Source organism: Lepisosteus oculatus, chromosome 3, assembly GCF_040954835.1.
Source record: "Lepisosteus oculatus isolate fLepOcu1 chromosome 3, fLepOcu1.hap2, whole genome shotgun sequence".
NCBI classification, from domain to species: domain Eukaryota; kingdom Metazoa; phylum Chordata; class Actinopteri; order Semionotiformes; family Lepisosteidae; genus Lepisosteus; species Lepisosteus oculatus.
In genome coordinates, this window is record NC_090698.1 from 61,871,510 (window position 1) to 61,892,525 (window position 21,016).

The 21,016-nt window shown below is 35.0% G+C and overlaps 1 protein-coding gene and 1 long non-coding RNA gene across 3 annotated transcripts in view; one reads left to right on the top strand and one right to left on the bottom strand.

Annotated features, from left to right (window-relative positions):
* Positions 1 to 1,300: 1,300 nt before the first annotated feature.
* The window catches only part of agtpbp1 (ATP/GTP binding carboxypeptidase 1), a 73,790-nt gene continuing 54,074 nt past the window's right edge, over positions 1,301 to 21,016 (bottom strand). For both annotated transcript variants that reach the window (XM_015362177.2, XM_015362184.2), the window contains 4 exons: positions 20,542 to 20,673; positions 18,164 to 18,340; positions 14,621 to 14,781; positions 1,301 to 2,535 (listed from right to left, as the gene is read on the bottom strand). In XM_015362177.2, coding sequence (XP_015217663.1) covers positions 2,355 to 2,535; positions 14,621 to 14,781; positions 18,164 to 18,340; positions 20,542 to 20,673 — 651 coding nt within the window. In that variant the 3' untranslated portion in view covers positions 1,301 to 2,354. The remainder of the gene's footprint in view (positions 2,536 to 14,620; positions 14,782 to 18,163; positions 18,341 to 20,541; positions 20,674 to 21,016) is intronic.
* Positions 3,040 to 4,945, top strand: LOC138237866 (uncharacterized). Its single transcript, XR_011189185.1, has 2 exons — positions 3,040 to 3,159; positions 4,755 to 4,945. It is a non-coding gene; the product is annotated as an uncharacterized lncRNA (long non-coding RNA).

Here is a 21,016-nt window from a genome sequence, read left to right on the forward strand (position 1 = left end):
TGTACGTGGGTCTTCTGCTGCCATTTTCCGCCCACTACAGTATTTCCAAGTCAAAGAAAGAAAAGACAATTGAATTTGTAAACACAGAAATACATAGTTTTGATTTTTACTGCTACAGCCCGATCTTAAATCTATTTAGCTATTTGGATTTTATCTTGAATTTTTTAGGGCTTCTTTCTGTAGTTTCTAGCAAGAAAACTAGATGCAAGTAGCTTTTCTGTATGCTTTTCAAATAAACACAGAGATGTATGGGAGGAAAATTAAAATGAAGTGAGGTACCAATTTGTAGTTTGATTTCATCAGTGCTCAGATTTTGAGCAAGGCTGGACCCGGTCAGTAATGGGGTGGGAGACCTCCAAGGTAAATAAGGTTGCCGTCTTAAGCAATATTAGAGAACCTGTTGGTGACATTCTCCCCTCTGCACCAGTGTTTCCAAGTATGGTGACCAAGGATGCTGTATTATAGGAGGTGCTGTCCTATTAAGATGTCAAACCGATGTACTAATGATTAATAGTCATTAAAGATTCCGTGAAACTGTTAAAAAATACCCTGGTCTTGAACAATCTCATCTACCTAATGATCCTTCTTAATTAATTGGTGCAGTGAAGTGATGTTTCACTTCTCCACCTCATACACTGTGCTGTACTTCAGTGGTGGATGGAAAACTTTTGAGATTTGTGAGATTTGTGATTTATTATACAGTTCCTTAACTTCGTCCTGTACTTGTCCCTAAACAACAAATGAATCATGATTTCTTTGGAGTTACTTTATTTAAATGGGACACGTTTGCACAAAGAATTCTTACTTGCATCTCTTGTTAAAGTGCATATTTTGAAATCAATGAAGTGACTGATTGTATAAATATTCCTCATAACTATGCACAAATACTGGTCTCTTTATTCTAAGACATAAGGGAGGAAATATATAGATATATATTTAAGCATAGGTGAACTAAAACAATGAGGGCTAATGGCTAAATATTAAACATTTATTGGGGGTAAATTAATATACATATATGATTATTGTCATATACTATAATAAGTAGTAGCTAGGTTACCAAGTGATCTCCCATATACTGTACATCATGATCATCCTACTGTAACTGTCACTGCTGACCCTTTAAGCCCTCTTGAAAGCTATATGAGCTTTTCTTCTAATTTCCCTTTTTTTCTCAGGTATAGAACTTCCTTGACTTCTGATTTTTTTAAATCAGGATTTGTTCAACTGTAATGAAAAACCACTTCAAATGTAACATGAAAGTTAATTTGGTCATTTGTCATCACACAGATCAAAGCATGCAAACTGAGGCATTTTAAATTTATTTTTCATTATTTCATAGCAAGCATCCCACTATTCTCATCTCAATCAAGTTAAACATTTTACCTTTTCAAGATCAGCAAAAAGCTGTGAAGATCTGATCTGTGTTTTCACAATACACACACAGCACTACACGGAGATAACCACACAGATTTCTTTAAAACAACACATAGTAGACAAATAAAAATAAATTAAAACTTTGACTTAACTCATGCAATATATGCACAAAAAAAAACAAAATATTATACAGCGCCTACAGTTAACCATTGTTTACTGGTTCTTTTGTTAGCCAATTAGCCTTAATATGGAAAATGTAAGATTTAATTACAAGTTAGAATCCAGTTACTAATGAATCCAGTTGTACATTACGTTCTTGGTACAGATGCCCTTTTGATGTGATCAAAGTCACTATATTAAGATACATGTTTTAGTGACTATATAGTTCAGTGATACAGTAAATATATGCAATAGTGGTGGCTAACTTACAGCATACACTGCAATAGCTACATGTGGCTCTTGAAGAAATAAAAATGTTTCACCAAGGAATTATGTTGACAAATGTTAAATAGATCTTTTTTCATAAAAGTTTATCCTTATGAAAGCTTAATCTTACAGAAAATGAACTTTTATGGTTCTATTATTTCTTAATTCTGTAGTTGGTCCTCTACAGTTTCTAGGTTGCTAACCAGTGATCTGCAGGAAGGAGAAAACATACCAAGGCAAAAAAAGTGAAAATAGATGTAGGTTACATTCTTTGCTCTTAGACTCTATTTTCTTTCTACAAACCCAAGTTTGTAGTTTGTACCATGTATTTAATACCTTGCTGCCTAAGTCCTCTAAAATAAAGAAAAGTGTTCTCCGAGTCTGCCAGTCACAAGTCCACTTGATACGCCAGGAATGAGGCCCTGAGTTACAAATGGATTCATATTTTTTTAAATAAAAACTATGGTTCTAATTTCCCAATTGTCTATTAAATATTTTGTGTTTTCAGCCTTGAAATATTTTTTGGTTCATTCCAGGTTATTAGTGTACTGTAATCAGTTGAAGGAGTATCTCCTGGTTTTCTCTGAATCCGAGAGACCCTCTTCAGGGGGGCAGGGGTCCAGGTCTCCAGTACACTCATTCAGGTCAGGCTCATTCTCCTCGTTGCTGTCTGCACTGTAGTCCACTTCCTCCAGGAAACGCGGCTCATCCTCATCAAGCACATAGGTGGTAGTGCTGCACAGAAAAAAAAAACGTTTCACATGATGTATCACTATCACAAAAAAAAGTATTTAAGACAGACCTTCCCTAGGAATAAGTGGAAAATAACCATTTGTTCAGCAGTGTTCATTCACAAGAACAAAATAATATATGCAGTGGACACTATACTGTATGTATTAACTTGTCTGGCATGTTTTCCTAGTGTCAATACCATCACACAAAAGTTTAAAAAATATCCATTCATAGCAACAGGAAACAGCCAAAGCTAAGCAGTCCCTGTGTGCAATAATAAAAACCGAAAATCTTGTTGTTATATGGTAACAATGGTTTACCTGAATCAAACCACAATACAATTTATAAGACCATTTTAAGCAAGAATTTGCTTTCAGCCACAAATATGCAGAATACAAAATAAGAAAGACACTAGCCGTGGCTTGAAGTAATGTTACTACCATACAGCATTACCCCTGATACACAAAATGATACATTGCATCTCAGTAATGATATAATAGCGCTGCAAATTCAGAAACATAATCTTGGCAGCTTCACGGAGGGCACTGACATCTAATGACTGGAGCTCCTGAAGAGAAGACCTCCACTTCTTCCAGAGAACAAACTCAATTTTCCTCAGGGCATCAGGTAATTTCAGTTATGTGTAATGACCATGAGATGCATCTAATTGGTTTCTTTGGTAATGTGTTAAAATACTTCTTCGAAAGAGCTAAAGCGATTATCGGCCATTAGAGGAAAATGTGAGAGGTTGTAAACAAGAGTTGTCAAGCCTCTCTGGAGCCCTGAAGGAATGGTAAGGGAGAGCAGGGGGAGGAGAGTAAGTAACACATACTCAGTTTCATTAGTCTCCCAGGGGAATAGATAAAGATATTTGCTCAGAAGCTCTAAGTGCTTCTTAATATTTCATTAGATAAGTACTTCAAAATTCAGATGAGGTCCTCCTTTAGGGTCTGTAACCTTTTTTATTTTTAAATCAAATTTTCCAGTCTCCCATTCATTAAAAAAACAAAATCTTTTGAATTGGGTGTGGAGGGAATGTATATTGGCTGCAAAGGTAAAGAAGACAGATTCAAGGGTAAATCCTGCTTAATGCTATTGGAGTTTAACAGACCAAAGCACACTTACTCAACTCAGTTTAAGAAAAAAAAAGTATTTTGTTCTTTAACCTTGTAAAGTTAGCTTAGCAACAAAAAACAACAAAACAAATCTCTTTAAAAATAACATGGCAAAATCAGAAAATGTAACAAAGACATTTCTTCCCCATATTTGAACTGTCACAAAAAACCCTGAATAAGCTCATTCTTTCAGTTTTGGCAGCAAGTATCATGAATTTGTTTCTTGTATTCACTGTAATAGATTGCTCTGTATAATGAATTTATCAGACATCTGTTTTTTGGGGTCAGAACATGTACATCCTTATAACTGAAGTCAAGGTACAGGGGATTAATACAGTATATTTCTTGAACCTTTTGCAATGTCTGGTTGTACAATACTGTTTTATGAACAGCTTGGAATTGATTCAGTCTAGGTCAAGCAGTTAATTCATCTCATACTCCACTGAGCCCATTCAGAGTGAATATTTAACAAAGGCGTGGATCAGAATTATCAAAATGATTACAATATACAGTAAATACTGTATATAATATGGTGAATTCAGTGCCCTTAGAGCATCAGGGTCCAGAAAAAATATATGACCAGTCACAGAACCTTATGTCTTTTAACTAATATCTTACACAGTAAAACTTATGTTATTATTGGATTTGTTCCCAGATACTTAGAGAATGTTTATTTCAAAACCGCTATGGGACATGATTTTATCCTGAAAGACTGCCATTCCCTAGAACCTAATGCTAATGATGCTATAGCTGTTCAGGCCCTTTTGGTAACCTGGCAAGGTCAGCTTGGTATCCCTTAAAAATTCAATACAATTTATAAGAACATTTTTGAGCAAGAATGTGCTTTCAGCCACAATATGCAGAACACAAAATAAGAAATACAATAACCATGACTTGAAGTAATGTCACTACCATACAGAATTACCCCTAGTACACAAACATTCCCCTATGCCTAAGCATTCTTTTCTATTGTTAATAGCTCTTCGCTGTTTTATCAAGTTACTATTCAATCTGTTATGACAAGAGGACAATGGCCAGTTGCTTCATCTCCAAATCACCTGCCTGGAAGCAAAAGCAAAAAGGATTTTCAAACTTTTTTTTCCACAGCCTCTTCACAGATGGATGCTACAGAACCCAGGTGTTGCAGGCCCACTATTGTGATCAAACTGGAATAAAAGCACACAGCCACACTGCAAAACAGGAGCAAGCCCCATAAGCTCTAATGGAGGCAACGCCAAATATTAAAGGATAACTACTTTTTTATTGTGCCAATAAATACATTAAAGATAAAAAGGATATCGGCACGTGTTTGTTTGTTCATTATTGATAGATTTTGTTAAGTTTAATAAATTAGGATTTTTGACGATAAAATGCCAGAAGTCTGTGGAGAGATGTCTGAAGATGGAAGAACGTAGTGAAACAACTGATTTTTAAAAATCTAATATGTATTAGCTGTAAAAATGGTTGAGGATCTCAATTTCACAGTGTTGCTGTAATTACCAATTGTTTACATGTAAAATATACTTACTGTAAATGTATTAGAAACCGAACAACTATGTACCAGCCCCAATAGCATTTCTTGCATTGTAATGCTCTCTTGGTATATTATTTACAATTTTTACATAATCAGGTAAATATTTGACAGAACAAAATTAATCTTTCAACTACTGCAAAATTGAATTAAAAACCAGAATAATCACATTAGAAAAGCTTTTTCTAAAATAGGGGTCACGGCAACCTGGAGCCCATCTGGCTAAGTAGGCCTACATCCTGGATGGCCAGGATGTGGTAGGACACTACGTGAAGACACAGGGACTCCAATGAGGCAGCAAACTTGTGGAAAGTGGGAGGAAGCCAGAGCACCCAGATGAAATCTATGCAAACATGAGGGAGAGCATTCAAAGCATCTGGTGGGGGTTTGGAACAAATTACTAAGCCATTAATATTAGCAATACCCCGGTATCTAAATAGTTTGACAAGTACAAAGGTAATAATATAATTAATATAATTAATGGAATAGGCTGTATTAATGGGAACAACAGATTTTTGGCGAACACAACAATGAAAAATGATATGAATCAAATGTACAGGGGCTACATATAGCATAGCACCACTTTTGCAGTTTGCAAGAATAGCAAAGCAACAGAGATATTTGGCAAACACATCAGAAGTGAATGCTGAGAGCTCTTGCATGGGGTGAAATCTCCACCAACGCAGTAATGGAAATACTGAGAAACCTGACACTCCCTTGGGGACAAAGAGCATTGGTTCTGATCCAAAGGACCACTGAAGACAAAGGATTGGATTACTTGAAGGGCAAGTAATTCAGATGAATCCCAGCAAGACTCTACACGTCGTCCACAATTTGTAACACTTATTCAACACGTATTCTCTGCCTCTCCCCAAAAAACCTCTTGCTTTTTTGTTGATTTTTTTTAGCAAACATTGCAACTAACATATTCCAACAGTAAAGGTCAACAGCACAGTCATCCAGTGTTGGGTAGTTTTAATGAAACAAGAATATTCATAGTTTTGTTCCTCCTAGGTGATGTGAGACTGATAAACTCTTACAGGACTGTTTACTTCAAGTTATTGCTGCTAAACGGGGTTCTACACGTTACTGAATTATGGAGTGCACTTGTATATATAAAAGTATTTAATCATAAGAGAGTACTTTCTTTTTCAAATCAAAGCCAGTCTGATTGATGTGCTATTAAATTAAATATCAAAATCTTTTAAATTTTATATCTATATTAGATACATTTTGCCATACAGTATTTTGTCTTTGTTTTTCTTAATTACATCTTTCACAGGCTGCTACACACCATTCATTGAGGAGACTGAACTTGTTCATGAACAAGAACAATTTTTACTGAACTATCAATAAATATTGACCTTGGATAGTAAAAATTCAATTTATTTGTTTTTACCACTTTTTGTTTCTGGATACAAGCGGAATTCCATGTAGTAAATACTTTTAGTTTCTATTGCCCAATATCATTCACTGATAAGGTTTAATTCCTTGACTATGAATTGTAAAGAAAAAAGTAGTGACATTCACCTGTCACGGGCATTTCACATGTTGGTGTGTTATTTAATACACTGCATATAATCATAGACAAGTACTTGGGCAATTAAAAAAGGAAACAGAAAACACGAGAACACAAGGGAGGTGTTTCTTTAATGTCTAATCGACAACTGATAGTTTTCAATCACACGTCAAGGAAGAGTAAAATATTTTGGTTATTCAAACGGTTTCGTCTAAATATGGAATTCATTCTTAAAATCTTACAATAGAGCACAGGGATCTCAAGTGTTAGTTTCTCCAGACTGAAGAGGCATAAAGAAATATTTAACATTCCTCATGGTTGTTAGAGAAATTGGCTTCACCTATAGACACCTATCTGATTTCTCTCTATAAAAGACAGAAACTGTCCAGTGTACTCTGGGAGTCTCTACAAGACAAAAGAAATGGTATTATGATGCGATGCAAGACTGAACAAGACTCAAAAGTCACATACAGGCAGGTTAGACAGATTACACGATAGTGAAAAATTGTAATTTCCGACAGTTGCTGTGTCAGGGGCAGCATGATGTATGTCCTTGACCAAACAGGATCAGCCAGTCAATAAAGAGTTTAACATGTGGGAAAGTGAAACAGTTACGGTTAAGAACCAAACCAAGAAGGAAAGGTTTGAACAACATGGCTGTTTGTTATTGAGCAGAATCTCCATGCCTTTTATATTACAATAGCACAAATAAGACAACCATGTCTTAGTTTTTAACTGACTGAATATATATGCATGCAACAGTAAATGTATTTTATGCAGAAACAGAAGTTGTAAGAATCAGACTATAATTTTATTTAAAGCACAAATGCAGAAATGTTGAAATGCACATGTTCACAAGATTTTTCCAGTATACTAAAACAAACCATGAATATATATATGAAGGCATGCAAACTAAATAAAAAATAGAAAAGTCTGTTCATTCCACAAAGGAAATATAAGTCTCCATTTAGCTATATCATTTAACAATTAAGAAATGATGAATACTCTTCCCCTGCATCAATCTTTCTGCAATGTGACATTCAGGTCAATTAATCCGTTTTCTCCTGACCTCTTACCCCAAATGCTTTTTGCCGAGTTAATTTGTCTTAAGTGTTTGAATGTGACACACAAACTAATATGTTATCTGCCTAAGGTGTTTTTAATTCTTTTTGAGCCATTCATTTTTTTCAATTTGACTGCCATTTTAAGCTTTTTATCTTATAGATATTATTAGAAATAATACATTCACAAAGTAAATCAGAGAGGTTGTGTGCTTTCAATTTAGGTATACTGTAACTTAGGTAAAACAAGACTCATTCTACAGAGCACACTGAAGTGAAACAAACCCTAGGGGCATCCATTAATCTTTTTAAAATACAATTTGGTTGGAATTAGTGCACTATCTTTTATTAGAAATGCAATCCATTATTTAAACTGGTGATTTGCTCCAGATGATGGAGGTCAGGAATATGAATGATTTGCATCTTGGTGATAAGATACATGTCAAAATTAATGTCATTTGACATTCTAGCGTCTACATTTACAGACAGTATACCGAACACTAAAACCTCAACAGTAACTGCTGGAGCAGCCGAAGAAAGTTAAAACAGTGAAGTGTAACTGTATCCTCTGAGACTTACTTCTTCAACCACTTGCCATAAGGCCCTGTGTTGCTTGGAGGGCATACAAAGTTTCAACTGATAAATGCCACAAACTTGGTATGGGACTTCTGACAGGTCCACTGAGTAGACCACTCATCATAAACAGCCCAAAGATTCCTCAACCAATCCTGTCCCGAGCATGACCACCACTTCATACATTTCACTGAGTCACGTCCTGCACACAAATTGTATTGATTTTAATTTTGAATTAAAAAAGGCAAAATGGCACACATGTATGGGAATGTGGTAAAAGTAGAATAAAAAAAACAAAACCTAATTAAATTTGTTTCAATTTCAATCGTTCTGATTGGCTGAAAAGAAAATAAGAGTAAAGAGAAGACAGAAAATCAATTAGCAAAGTACACAAAAAACTAATATGTTTAAAAAACTACATCCTGATTGAATAAACTGAAAAAAGAACATAATATTGATCAGCATGACGTCTTATAATGGTGATTCCTTGCTCTAATGTCAGCAGTTTTACACTCAGTGAAGCTTTTTATTCTATATCTCATTTCTTTACAACCAATGAACAGCAACTGGATAGTTCTTGAAAATTAGCTGAACCCTGGCCTGTTGGGTTAAAGGGCAGTGGCTAATGTGTATCCCAGTCCAGATGTCCCTATTCTTCTCTAAGTGTAAATGATTTGTAATGAGAATTTCCACATAAACATTGTTGATAACAGGGTTTTACTAACAGGAAAATTCCAAGTAATGAAAATGTCATTGCCCTTAGGTGTGCATATGATCAGTATCACCTGAAGTGTCTTGCCAAATTATTCACTACTATAGTGTCATATTTTTATTGATACATATGCTTTATTTGAAACTTAATGTTTTTTTGAAGACATGAAAGACTCAAACTGAAAATTTCTTAGTGTGAGATAAGATACAGTAAATGTCAATAAAAACTAGAGAGAAAATACAAAAATATGTTGATTGTGTAAGTATTCAGACAAAGTGAAGCACCCTTGGCAGAAATAAAAGATACATACAAGTCATGGGCGACAGGGCCTTCTCCTGCTATGCCCCCAAGCTCTGGAACTCTTTGCCCAAGGATATTAGAGAGTCACCTTCTCTAAACTCCTTCAAATCCAGACTCAAAACCTTCTTCTTCAGAAAAGCCTTTACTTAACTGGTTCCATTCTTCACCCCTCTGCTCTTCTTAATACCACCTTCCACAGTCTCCTCTATTGTTATTGTTGTATTGTTGTAATTATAATTGTGTCCTATCTTGTGAAATCTTCTTAATTATTGTTGTAGTCTTCTTATTTATTGTTATTGTCAGCCTGTAAAGCGCTTTGAGAAGCCACCTTTAAAGGTGCTATATAAAATAAAGTTTATTATTATTATTATTAAGTCTTTTTGGACAGGCTTTGCACACCTGTTTGGTGCAATTTTTGCCCACTGATTTTCGATTCAGATTTGCTCAAGCTCTCTCTAGTTGTATAGAGAGCTGGATTTCAGCATTAATTACTCATACAAATGTCTGATCTTCAACTAAGTCACAATAACAGAAACACAATCTACAGTACATCTTCTTGACAATATTGAACACATCATTTAAACATTCACAGCTTAGGTTGGAAAAGGTATGTGAACCCTTGTATTTAGTAACTGGTAGAACCTCCTTTAGCAGCAATAACCTCAAACTAAAACGTTTAGGTCTTAAACATGTTTTCTCTAAGATGTGCAAAGTACACTGATACTGTACATCTAATTTCCCATCACTCTTTACAGACTCCCTAGTCCCTGCTTATGAGAAGCAGAACTATAGCATAATTCTGCCACCACCATGCTTGAGAATAGGATGGTGCTGACTGAGTGAAGCTCTATGTTGTTTTTGTACCTTATATTTTGCCTCTAAATTTGTTTTAGTTTCAGATTTGATATAGTTTTTTTTAGGTTTCATAATTGCTTCCTTTGTGGAATGACCTGGATATTAGTGACCCATGGACACTGTATCCGATCTCAGCCCCTGAACTCTGTTACTCTTTCAGTTGCAATTGGACTCAAGGTGGCACCCCTAACCAGTTACTTCTTTGCTGGCCACTCAGTATGGAGGACAGCCTGTCTAGGACGTACTGTATGTAGGTCAATTGCAATTTTTAACATCACCATGCTCAAAGAGATACTGTCTTAAGGACCTTTAAAATCTATTAGAACCCTTCTCCTGATGAGTGCCTTATTCATCTCTATCCCTGTATAGCTTCAATAGTTCTTGATATTCACTACCTGACTGAAGGACCTGATTGACTGACTGACTGACTGACTGAAGATAGCTGTATATATTCTGAAATCCTGTACTGTAAAGCAGTATTATCAGCTAATTGTGTGGTTCATTATATAATTACCTGTAAATGCAAAAAAATTCCTTTAGGTTTCCCACAGCAAAGGATTTGAATATTTAAGCAATCATGGCTTTCCATTTTTCTTTCAGATTATCTGTTCAGCTTGGTGCTGTGGTGATTAGCATTGCTGAGGCCCTGGGTTCAATTCTGGACCTGGGCTGCTGTCTGTGTGGAATCTGTATGTCCTTCCCACGTTCCTGTGGGTTTCCTCCAGGTGCCCCGGTTTCCTCCCACATTCCAAAATCTGGTAAGTTAACTGGCTTCCAGAAAAATTGGACCTGGGTGTGAGTGTGTGTGCGTGTGTATACAATATGTTTGTGTCTGTCCTGTCATAGACTGGTGTCCCATCCAGGGTGCACTCTGCCTTGTGCCCACTGCTTGCATTTTGGCCGGGAGGTCTAATTAGCCACACCGTTTTCTCCTTTCTGTGGAAGAGAAAACTGCATAAACCAATGAATACTTCTTATTCACTGATGTTCAAATGGCCCACGCCATCTCAGACTTTGCTGGATTGTAGAAGGTATGCGAGTTTTAGGCTAGTGTGGATCTCACACCGGCCTCATAAAACAGACTGCAAACAATACTCGAAGAACCTCTAACCCCACTTAAAAACTGAAATGAATTTTCCAGTCGAGTAGCACTCAACAACGTCTCAATGCCTTAATTTGAATACAATGACTACTAAATAGATCATGAATGTTTTTCAATTCTACCAAGCTCAGAAACTGCTAGAGAGGTCAATACTAGCCTATGAAGTGCATCTCAGAATATTGCTGGATATTCAGTAAATCCTTACACAAGAACAGACAATAAACCCTTGAATAATATATGCCATGTATTTACACGCATAAGCATTATGAAAGCATTATTGTGGCACATAGCGCAAATTAATGAACATTTTTAGGAGAATGGGGAGCAACGAAGTGAGACAATATTAATAGTTCACAACTATGTTGTTAACAACTTTTTTAGGATTATAATGTAAAATGGCACAATAGTTCAACAAATGGCATGATTTAAAGTTCAGCAACAGGTGAGCAGAATGTATTTACAAATTGAAATTGTTAGTTTGTGAATGCTAGATTAGATCCATGCATTATTTATAAAGGAGATACTTTATCTACAGCATTTCTTGTTTCCTCCCATTATGAGTGCTGGTTAGTACCCAAACTAAATTTAAATAAGATGTTCTGTGAGTAAGTTAATTGCATAAAAAATAAAAATGTCAAAATTCCAATCTTTAATCAGATGAACAAAAATAATAAATGAGACAAACAAGTATTCATTAATTTGTTATTAATGCAGAAACAATCTATAATTTCAAAGAAATTTCTGAAACATGGGTAAACTTTACATTTTCAAGTTTTTCTACCGTGTTTAATCGATTTAGTCTCAGATGAAAGCTTCAGTTACATAGCCTATGTGTAGATAAGAGAAGATAGGAAGTTCAGAATAATGAACTCAGCCACAGCTACAGTCGTATTTCCACAAATACCACTCACATAAAATTATTTGCTTTACTTCAGCACGGTACTGTGAATTTTATATTACGAAAATGCAACACAATATGCCAGAAAATGTAAGAGCATCAAATGAAAAGAAATGGATGTTTACATATTTAAAAGCCACTCAAGACTGTGTGGGATAATGAGCTAATCTTTGCACAAGGTTTACAACTTTGAAATGTTCTTAACACAAATTGGTTATTTCTATGTTGAATGACAGATTCCTAAGGCTAATTGTAACATTTTCTTTTTGCTAACATGCCTTATTTTAACACAAGAACAAACAAGAACAGTCTAAGTCAGATCCTTGGTAAAAATTACATATAACATATGGCTAGGGGTTTCTGCTGACATGATCCCTTGCCTGTTGTTCAATAAGCATATCCAATTCTCACTCTTAAATACAAGGACAGACTAGCAATGTTTTAAAAGCTGTGATCAACAGTTTATTATGTGCTATGTTTTGTATTTCTGTAGTCTAAATTATGAACATTTCAAAGATCTCTTGACACATTAAAAAAACTAAGTTAGGTCTATTTGAAACTTCAACATTTATGAAGATTAATTCAATGTCACAAAATGTTTGGCATCATAAGCATAACAATAAAATAATTATATGATGAATGTATTCAGTAAATTCTATTAGGTAATAAAATGCTGAAACAATTGCTGATAGTGTGATATAAGGTATATAAGAGTATTTAGAAAGAATGGCAATATAACTTTTCATGCTTTTCTCAATATACTATAACACATGCTATGAAAACATTGTATTCCCCACACAGCCGAGATGCGTGTTGCAATCCTGTCCTTTAAACTGTATTACGGTAAAATAAGAATGACTAGTTGACAGAATATAATTAACATTCAATTAACTACATTAGAATAAAAAGCAAATGTAAACTAATGGCAAATGGTGTTATTTTGCTTATTTTACTTAATAAAGGTAATTACAATTACATAAAGTATATTAGCTTTTTCAGATGTTAATTTTAATGTTGAATTTGACTGGATTTATGAGAAAAAATCAATACCAATTTGTCCGCAACTGTGACAAAGATTTTTCCTGTTCCCAGAGCAGTATTTGTTGAGTGTTGCTTCACAGGTTGTGGATGAAATTTTCTGAGGTAGACGAGTATTTCGTTGTAATGAAAACCCCTTCAGCTGAAAGTCTTATTCCATCTTAAATCCAATTATGTGGTGTAAATAACATATTCTGAACCATTATGACTTAAACATTGATAATACTTTTATTATTCCAGAACATTACCTTTTGCTAATTCTATTCAGCTGGCTTAATCTAAACTCTCTGTATTCAGTCTCGCATTGCTATTGTTATTGGATGATATTACCGCTTTTGTTTAAGAACCTTTAGCTAAATTTTAGAAATGTAAATTGAACGCAGCACTTTCATGCCATCTCCTTTTTTTCCCATCATTATTCAATTAGTTCAACTAAGTGGTACTTTTAAACACTTTTTCACATAGGAGGAATGAAAAGTAAAAGATGAAAACACAGATGCAGGCAGACAATTTGGAATTTATATATTTTTTTACTCCCAGTATTAATTAGCCATATGTTCATCCACTTTGCTTGGAGCTATAACCTTTGTAGCAGCACAAAAGAAATGAAAACAATGCCTGCTTTCCTCTGAAGCAAACACTAAGTCCTGTTATTTTCTTAATGTGAGCTCCACACAGCTCGCTGAAGAAGTGCCAGCATGTCACAGACACAACTGATGCGATGGCAAACCAGGGATATTCAGGCTGATTCAAGCAGATCTGAACATAGGATATTCTAGTCATAGTACTCGATCTCTGCTCCAAATGAGTGCCTTTACTTCAGCCCTATGTATTGGGCATTTGCAATGGTCAATATTAAATTATATACTCCTAACCATAACGGATGTGTTTCAAGCAGATATTATAGCAGCAAGGATCTTCTTGTACATACTGTATGGCCAAAAGACAATCTTCCTCATTCTGGACAGCAAATATTAAAATCCATCTGAGAACATGTGGAGTTACCTGGACATTTTACCTGTCATCATTCTGCATGAACAATTAATTGTTGCAACAGATGCTCGGATTGACTAAATAAGCTTTACTCCATGTACGTTAGTTTTAGACAAATTACACATAGTGTACAGAAAAAGTCTAAGAAATACCATAAAGTAGTGTATGCCTTCATAGAATAAACCCATTACAGTGAGCTGCAGCAGAGGGCTAAAGGGAAGAAAGATGTTCTTCCGTGATCTGGTGAAACAAGAAGCAAAACCAAGTGCTTTTAAATAGGTGTTCATGATGTGTTATACAGCTTAACACTTACTTTGTGTGGAAACTAGCCATATTTGGCTGTGTTTTGATTCTGTTTTAAAGAAAATGAAGGAAGCAAAACTTGACACACCTTGTGACTTTACAGCTGGAATCAATCAAATCATTCTCCATATCCAGGAAGTGGGAAGGATTCCGGTACTCCAGTGGAGAGGTCAGTCTTTTTAAGCGGAGCAGTCCGACACAGAACTTGGCTCCCATCTCTTCCAGTTCCTTTGTCCCAATCTGAAGACCCTGCAGAGTAAACAAACAAAAGCATCTTAATCCCCCCCAAAATCTGAAATGATGAAGGGGTCAGAAGTTGCTATTTTCTGTTATAGCACCAGACTCACAGTACAGTACATTGAAGTCATTACTTCTAATCATCTTTTGTACTTTTGCACTGTAGTTTCTTTTTAAACAAGATAAAGTGTTTTTCTTCCAGATCTTTAAGTGAATTGAGACAAACTGTGGACAGTGTACTTTAAAATAATAAAATAAGTGATACTGCATAATTAACCAAGGGGTCATAAGACATATCTCTCTTCTATTTTGTTTTTCAAATGGGATTTTCTCCTAATTATTTTAATCATTTTAAGGTAAATAAATAAAGATAGCAAAAATCAAGATTAAGAGCTATACTGTAAAACAATAAATAAATCAGTAATGGTTCAGCAAAAATGTCAATCCTACTTGCTAGTTTAGATGGTAAAGACTGAGATTCAAGGGGTTATTGTACATCTGTGCAAACATTCTTCAAACTACCTATGCTAGTGGGAAGTTGGACAGCATGTGGCTATTTCCAAAAGAAAGCGCTGGAAAGAACACATAGTTTTCCATTATAGAAGCTAATGTACTGTACAACAGCACTGTGCCAAAAAAACTATTTATTTTGGCAAATTATAGATCTGAGAGACATACTAGCAGGCATTATTAATGGATATCATAGAAAAATAACTTAACACCTCACAGGGACACATGTGCCAGTATTTACAGATTTAGTTGTTTTTTATTGCAAAACTTCAACTAGAGGCTGAATATTTATAATTTTCCAGATTTGGCTAAACAGCAAAGTTTTGTCACATTCAAAATGCTTCTGTACAACAATGTTTAGGCATTATATTTATCTGATACTTCTTAAACGTCGTTAGGATGGAAATGTCACAGTGGCTTAGGTGACATCTGTGCAAACATACTTTGTGCCATCTCTGGCTGCAAGGTTTCTGCCACTAAGTAACTATCCATCCATCCATTTTCTAACTGCCTCATCCAAATCAGGGTCATGGGGGAGCCTGAGACTATCCCAGCAAGCAATGGATACATCCTGCATGAGACTCCAGTCCATCAAATTTCAACAACAACTGCTAAGCGAATCAAGTTTAGCTCTTTTATGTCAGTCATGTCACACTTTCTGGACAACAACGTCTTTACTGATATGTTGAATCTATTGGGAAACCTGGGGCTTTTGAAATGAGATTCAGCTTTCCCGAAGAAACATGTGGCACCACCATTTTAGTCATTTTTGTGGTTAAAAAAAAAAAAGATTGTGAAAAATTGGCAGAAACCAAAATTTACACATTTCTGCAACACCTTTTTATTTAAATGGTGATAGGATGGAACTATCAGAGAAAAGCAGTGCGTGAAGAATGCCAGAGAACAGATGAGGAATCTTACAGCCATACATATACAGTATTTCATTCCAGCATGTTACCCTTAGAAAAATAAAGTTTTTACTTTTATTAAAGCAAAAGCAAATAACAGAAACTGTTTTACATACAGAACCTGCCAACTGAATCTACTTTACCATTCATGAAAACCAAAAGTAATCACAGACACAAATTAAGCTACTTCAAACTAACTCATACTCCAACAATTTCCCATTGTCAGCTGTCTATATTGAGGCTGCTCATAAGGGTCTAGGTCTGACTGGCTGTGTACATCTGTCTCAGTATTCCCTTTCACGGCCAGGAGCACGGCACCTACACTCAACCCCCAGGGAATCTCCCGCTTTCATAAGGCCATCATGTGCTGTTTATTTGCAGAGGTAAAGATTATTTTTTTTAGTGTCTTTCTTAAATGTATTCTTAAAATGTAAAGTTATTATTGATTTTATTTTAACATTGCACAAAAGCTTTAAATCAGACAGCTGAAGCAATACCTTTTTCTGCCCAATTCAATTTCCATTTTCAGGGAAATTTCACAACTTTTTAAACAAAACTGCTGATTGATGGGTGATTTTTCAGTCATGAGGATGAACGTGTAAGAACACCTGGTTGAGGTTAATCAGAATACAGCATCAAAGGTGTTGATTAACATTCATTTATAATTATCACCCATACTGTATATCAGTTCAATGTGCTATCTTGCATTCAAACACAAAATCTACAGCACAATATCAAGAGTGCATCTGTCCAAAAGATGATAAACTAAAAACCTAAACAAATCTTATAAGACTTTATACAGTACAGAACGTGATCTATATAAATACACTGTTTTACCAGAAAGAATGTCTGAATATCAATGCTAGTTCAGTTCAACCTTAGATTCAGGCATGGCACTAATGACATGTTTTTAAAATAAACTGTCAAAACTATTGTGTCACAGATATACATTGTTGCACAGCTTAATAGTTTAAAAGCATTTGTAATTCTGAAAAGGGATGTACTTGTACCACTCAGACAAATTAAGGAAACCAAAACTAGATATTTGTATGGTATTCACAAAAAAATGGAGAAATTTTAAAGGGAGAAATTTAAAAGTACAGTAAGCAATATATAAGATCTGAAAGACAAATTATTTGTTTTCAATCAAATGGGTGGTGTTAAGCTTTAAGAAGTAATTTACAAGGTTGAAGTTCAGAACTAAATCTCAATTCAAGTGCCTAAATCCACAGGGTCCTATAAGAAAATAGTAGAATTTGATGTTCAATAACATTTAGCTATTAATAAGTGAACAATCAAGATGAGATGTTCTAATAATTGGAAGCTATAGAGCATTTGGGACAGTTAATGGGGAATAGTAGTTCTTTACAAAGATAATTACAAAGATTTGGAAACTTTTCATGAAAATTTGGAAACTCATCCGAAAAGTTAGGAAACCGAGTCTGTGGGATTCCTTAAGTAATTTAATGGATTGGTGGTCCTACTTCTTAGCTTGGACCAAATGACATTCTGTTGCTTATAATATTGCTTACATCTTTAATAAATGGTGACAAAAAATGCTTCCAACATTTTAGACTGTAAACTGTGGAGACGTATCAAGTATGGCACCCAAGTGTATTTAAGTAGTTTTGCAATCTAAATTTCCACTTGCTTTGAATGGGAAAAAATAAAATAAAGACAGCTGAATTAATTTGCTGTGAAGAGGAAAGTAACAAAGATTATAAATGAGAGGACACCATATAGCTTTCATTGCTCATTCAATGGCAAATTGCTTATTGAGCCTCCCTTTCCCGATAAGATTCTGCAGAATCTGCATTCCATAGGGCAGCTTGGTAATTTATTACACAAAGTTCTGTGTAAACAAGTTCCTCCAATTCACTCATCTTAAATCTTACTTGTAACCCTTAACGTCCGAGATTGGTAATGACTTATTGGGCCCTTATTCAGTAAAGTAATCAATTGTTTAATTTTTTTACCTTATATTTCCCTTGGTCACAGCCACAGAGAGTGCTTTCCATAGTGTAGCTCTTCTGTACCCCTATTTCACGCCACACCACCACTCGAGCTGTAGACTCTTTGGACTTTTCAACCACAAAACTGCAGCTACTCATGCAGAATGCAGGGGCTATTTGGCTTAAGATCTTTGGCAAAGTCTGAAAAAAAAACCAATAGAAATCAATGTAATGGTTCAAAGCATATTTTAACTAGAAAATGTATAATATACAGTACATTTTAAAGGTCCTGTTCCTACAAAGAAAAAGGAAATTTGACAATACAATGAGTCAGTCTTATCTGCTGTAGACAACAGCACCATCTTGAGGAAACATTTCCACCCTACACAAAACAATCAGGTACTCCACTACCTGCTGAATAAATATTACATTGTTACAATTAAAGAGATTAATTAGATAACCCATTCTTTTGGTACCAAAGCAGTAACCTATACTGAAGAGTCATATAGTCTGAGGATAATTAAATACCCTACAGGGGGCTTTATCTTGTTGATACAACAGGGTTCTTTTCCTGCTGTTTATAGAATAGCGTACAGCTCCGTTTTATTTAATAGAACTTAAGAAAACAAACGTAAATTAAATTAGTAATAAAAATGTTACAACAATGAAGTGAAACACAAGAAACATAATTAAAAAAGAGACATCTGAATGGCTGGCTTTTCGCCAAAGTACACTTAAATATACATTGCAGAAAAAAAAGGTTTATGAACTTCCCATTTAATTATAGGAATTACAATTTCATGATAAGCTTGATTAATCAAAACTGGTCTTTCCTTAAGTAATCAAAACAGTTTGTATTGACCAAGTCAATCTTTTTGGGAGACACAACAGTGTAAGAGATTGAAAAAATATTAAAGAATCATTGTATGTTATATACTGTAATAAGTGAGGACTGCTGGGAACAAACCACTGTTCTCTAAAAGAACATTGCTGCACCAAACAGCACCTGAACAATCCACAAAAGTACTACTCTCTAGACAGGTAAGTCACAGAATGAACTTTTTGGCCACAATGATAAATGTTTTGTATGACAGTAAATTGCTATTTACTGTCTTGCAACAGAAGAACCTTATCCCGACAGACAAGTATAAAGGTGTGGGGCTTATTTGTTGACTGAATTATATTCTTTAACATGATCATGAATTTGGTGTTTTATCAGCAAATTCTGGAGAAGAATTTCAGACCAGCCATTCCTTAGCTGAAGGTGAGACAAAAATGGGCCATGAAGCATCCTAAACAAACAAGCAGATCTACAGAATACCTGAAGATTACATTTCACATTTTGGATTGGCCGAATCGAAGTGATCTGAGAGTCTAATAAACAGCTATTGGAAACATCTAGTTTAATTCACTACTGCTTTAGAAGGTGTCACCAGTTACTCAATCTAAGGGCTCTCACATTTGAGAATATTTAATGCTGAATTACTACATTACTTTCAATAACCATTCTTATCCAATTCAGGGACACACGATCCCTGATTTTTGTCTCAAGAGGCATTGGGCGCAAGGCAGGATACCCCCAGGATGGGACGCAAGTCTGTCGCAGAGCAAATACACTCACACCATGGCCAATTTTACAGAACCCAATCAACCTGCCAGCATCTTCGGACTGTGGGAGAAAACAGGAGCACCTTGAGGAAACCCTGTGAGCACTTAGAGAACATACAAACTCCAGGAAGACAGCACCCCAGGAATTAAACTCCCCAGTGCAGCAAGGGAGCACCGCCAACCACTGTGCCACCCAGTGTTGAATTATTTCATAACTCATCCAATTATATCTAATGCCATTGTTTTTGCACTCTTAAACGAGTTAACTTCAACTTTTACTTAGGTTTTTGTGAAGATTTAATTACTATTTAGGTCTACAATATATAAGAATGTGGACCCACATAGGAGGTTCAAAAACATTTATGCTTAAGACAAAATATTTTAAAACTTACTCGGACAAAAAGAGGCACACAAATAAGAAGTAAATAAGAAGAATAAGGGTTTTTCTACTGCCAATTGAGAAATATCTTAACCAGAATTCTTGTCTTTTTTTTAGCAAGTTGTTTGATCTGATGTCAGATATACAAAGATGATAGAACTCATGTAAGTATTAGGATTGAGATGCTCAAGGCAATTTTGTTAGTAAATATTGTTTAACATGTAGAGTGCACTGACAATATTTATCCTAGGTCATAATTTTCATTTTAGGAATTAAAAAAACTGACATTGAAATATTTTTGTTGCAGTTATTTTTTAATGAGTTTGTACTCTTAGGGTATTTTGTAAAGGTATAGTGATAATATTAAATATTCAGCAATGGGACAAACAGTAGCCTAAAAATTTAACCTCCTTACCCTGTACCCAAGGTCTTCCTGCAGCTCACAAGATGATGCACTCACATTAGTCTGCCATACTGTTTCCTTGATACTACAGCCATACATAAAGACATTCTTTTTGCGAGAGTGTCCATGATAATCACAATACACCTGAAAGTTAGAAAGAAAGGGTTTCACTGGCATTTACTGTATCACATAACAAAACCCGTATAAAAATATTACTTTTCTTAATCATTGCACTTGTAGATCAGGGAATTCTTTGGAGGGATAAGCCAGGGTTACAATAATGTTTTCTTTTAGATTATTCATTCTAATTTAGGTTTTCTCAAAATTTTTTGTAATTACCATTGTAAATAAATAAGCCTTCATCTAAGCAGATTGATCTGATTACTGTTGTTTACTACTGAAGGATTTAGTCAAAACTCTCATTAGTATAGTTTTATAATGCATTAAGACATTCAAAAGTAATGCAAAATAAACACAGATATACTGT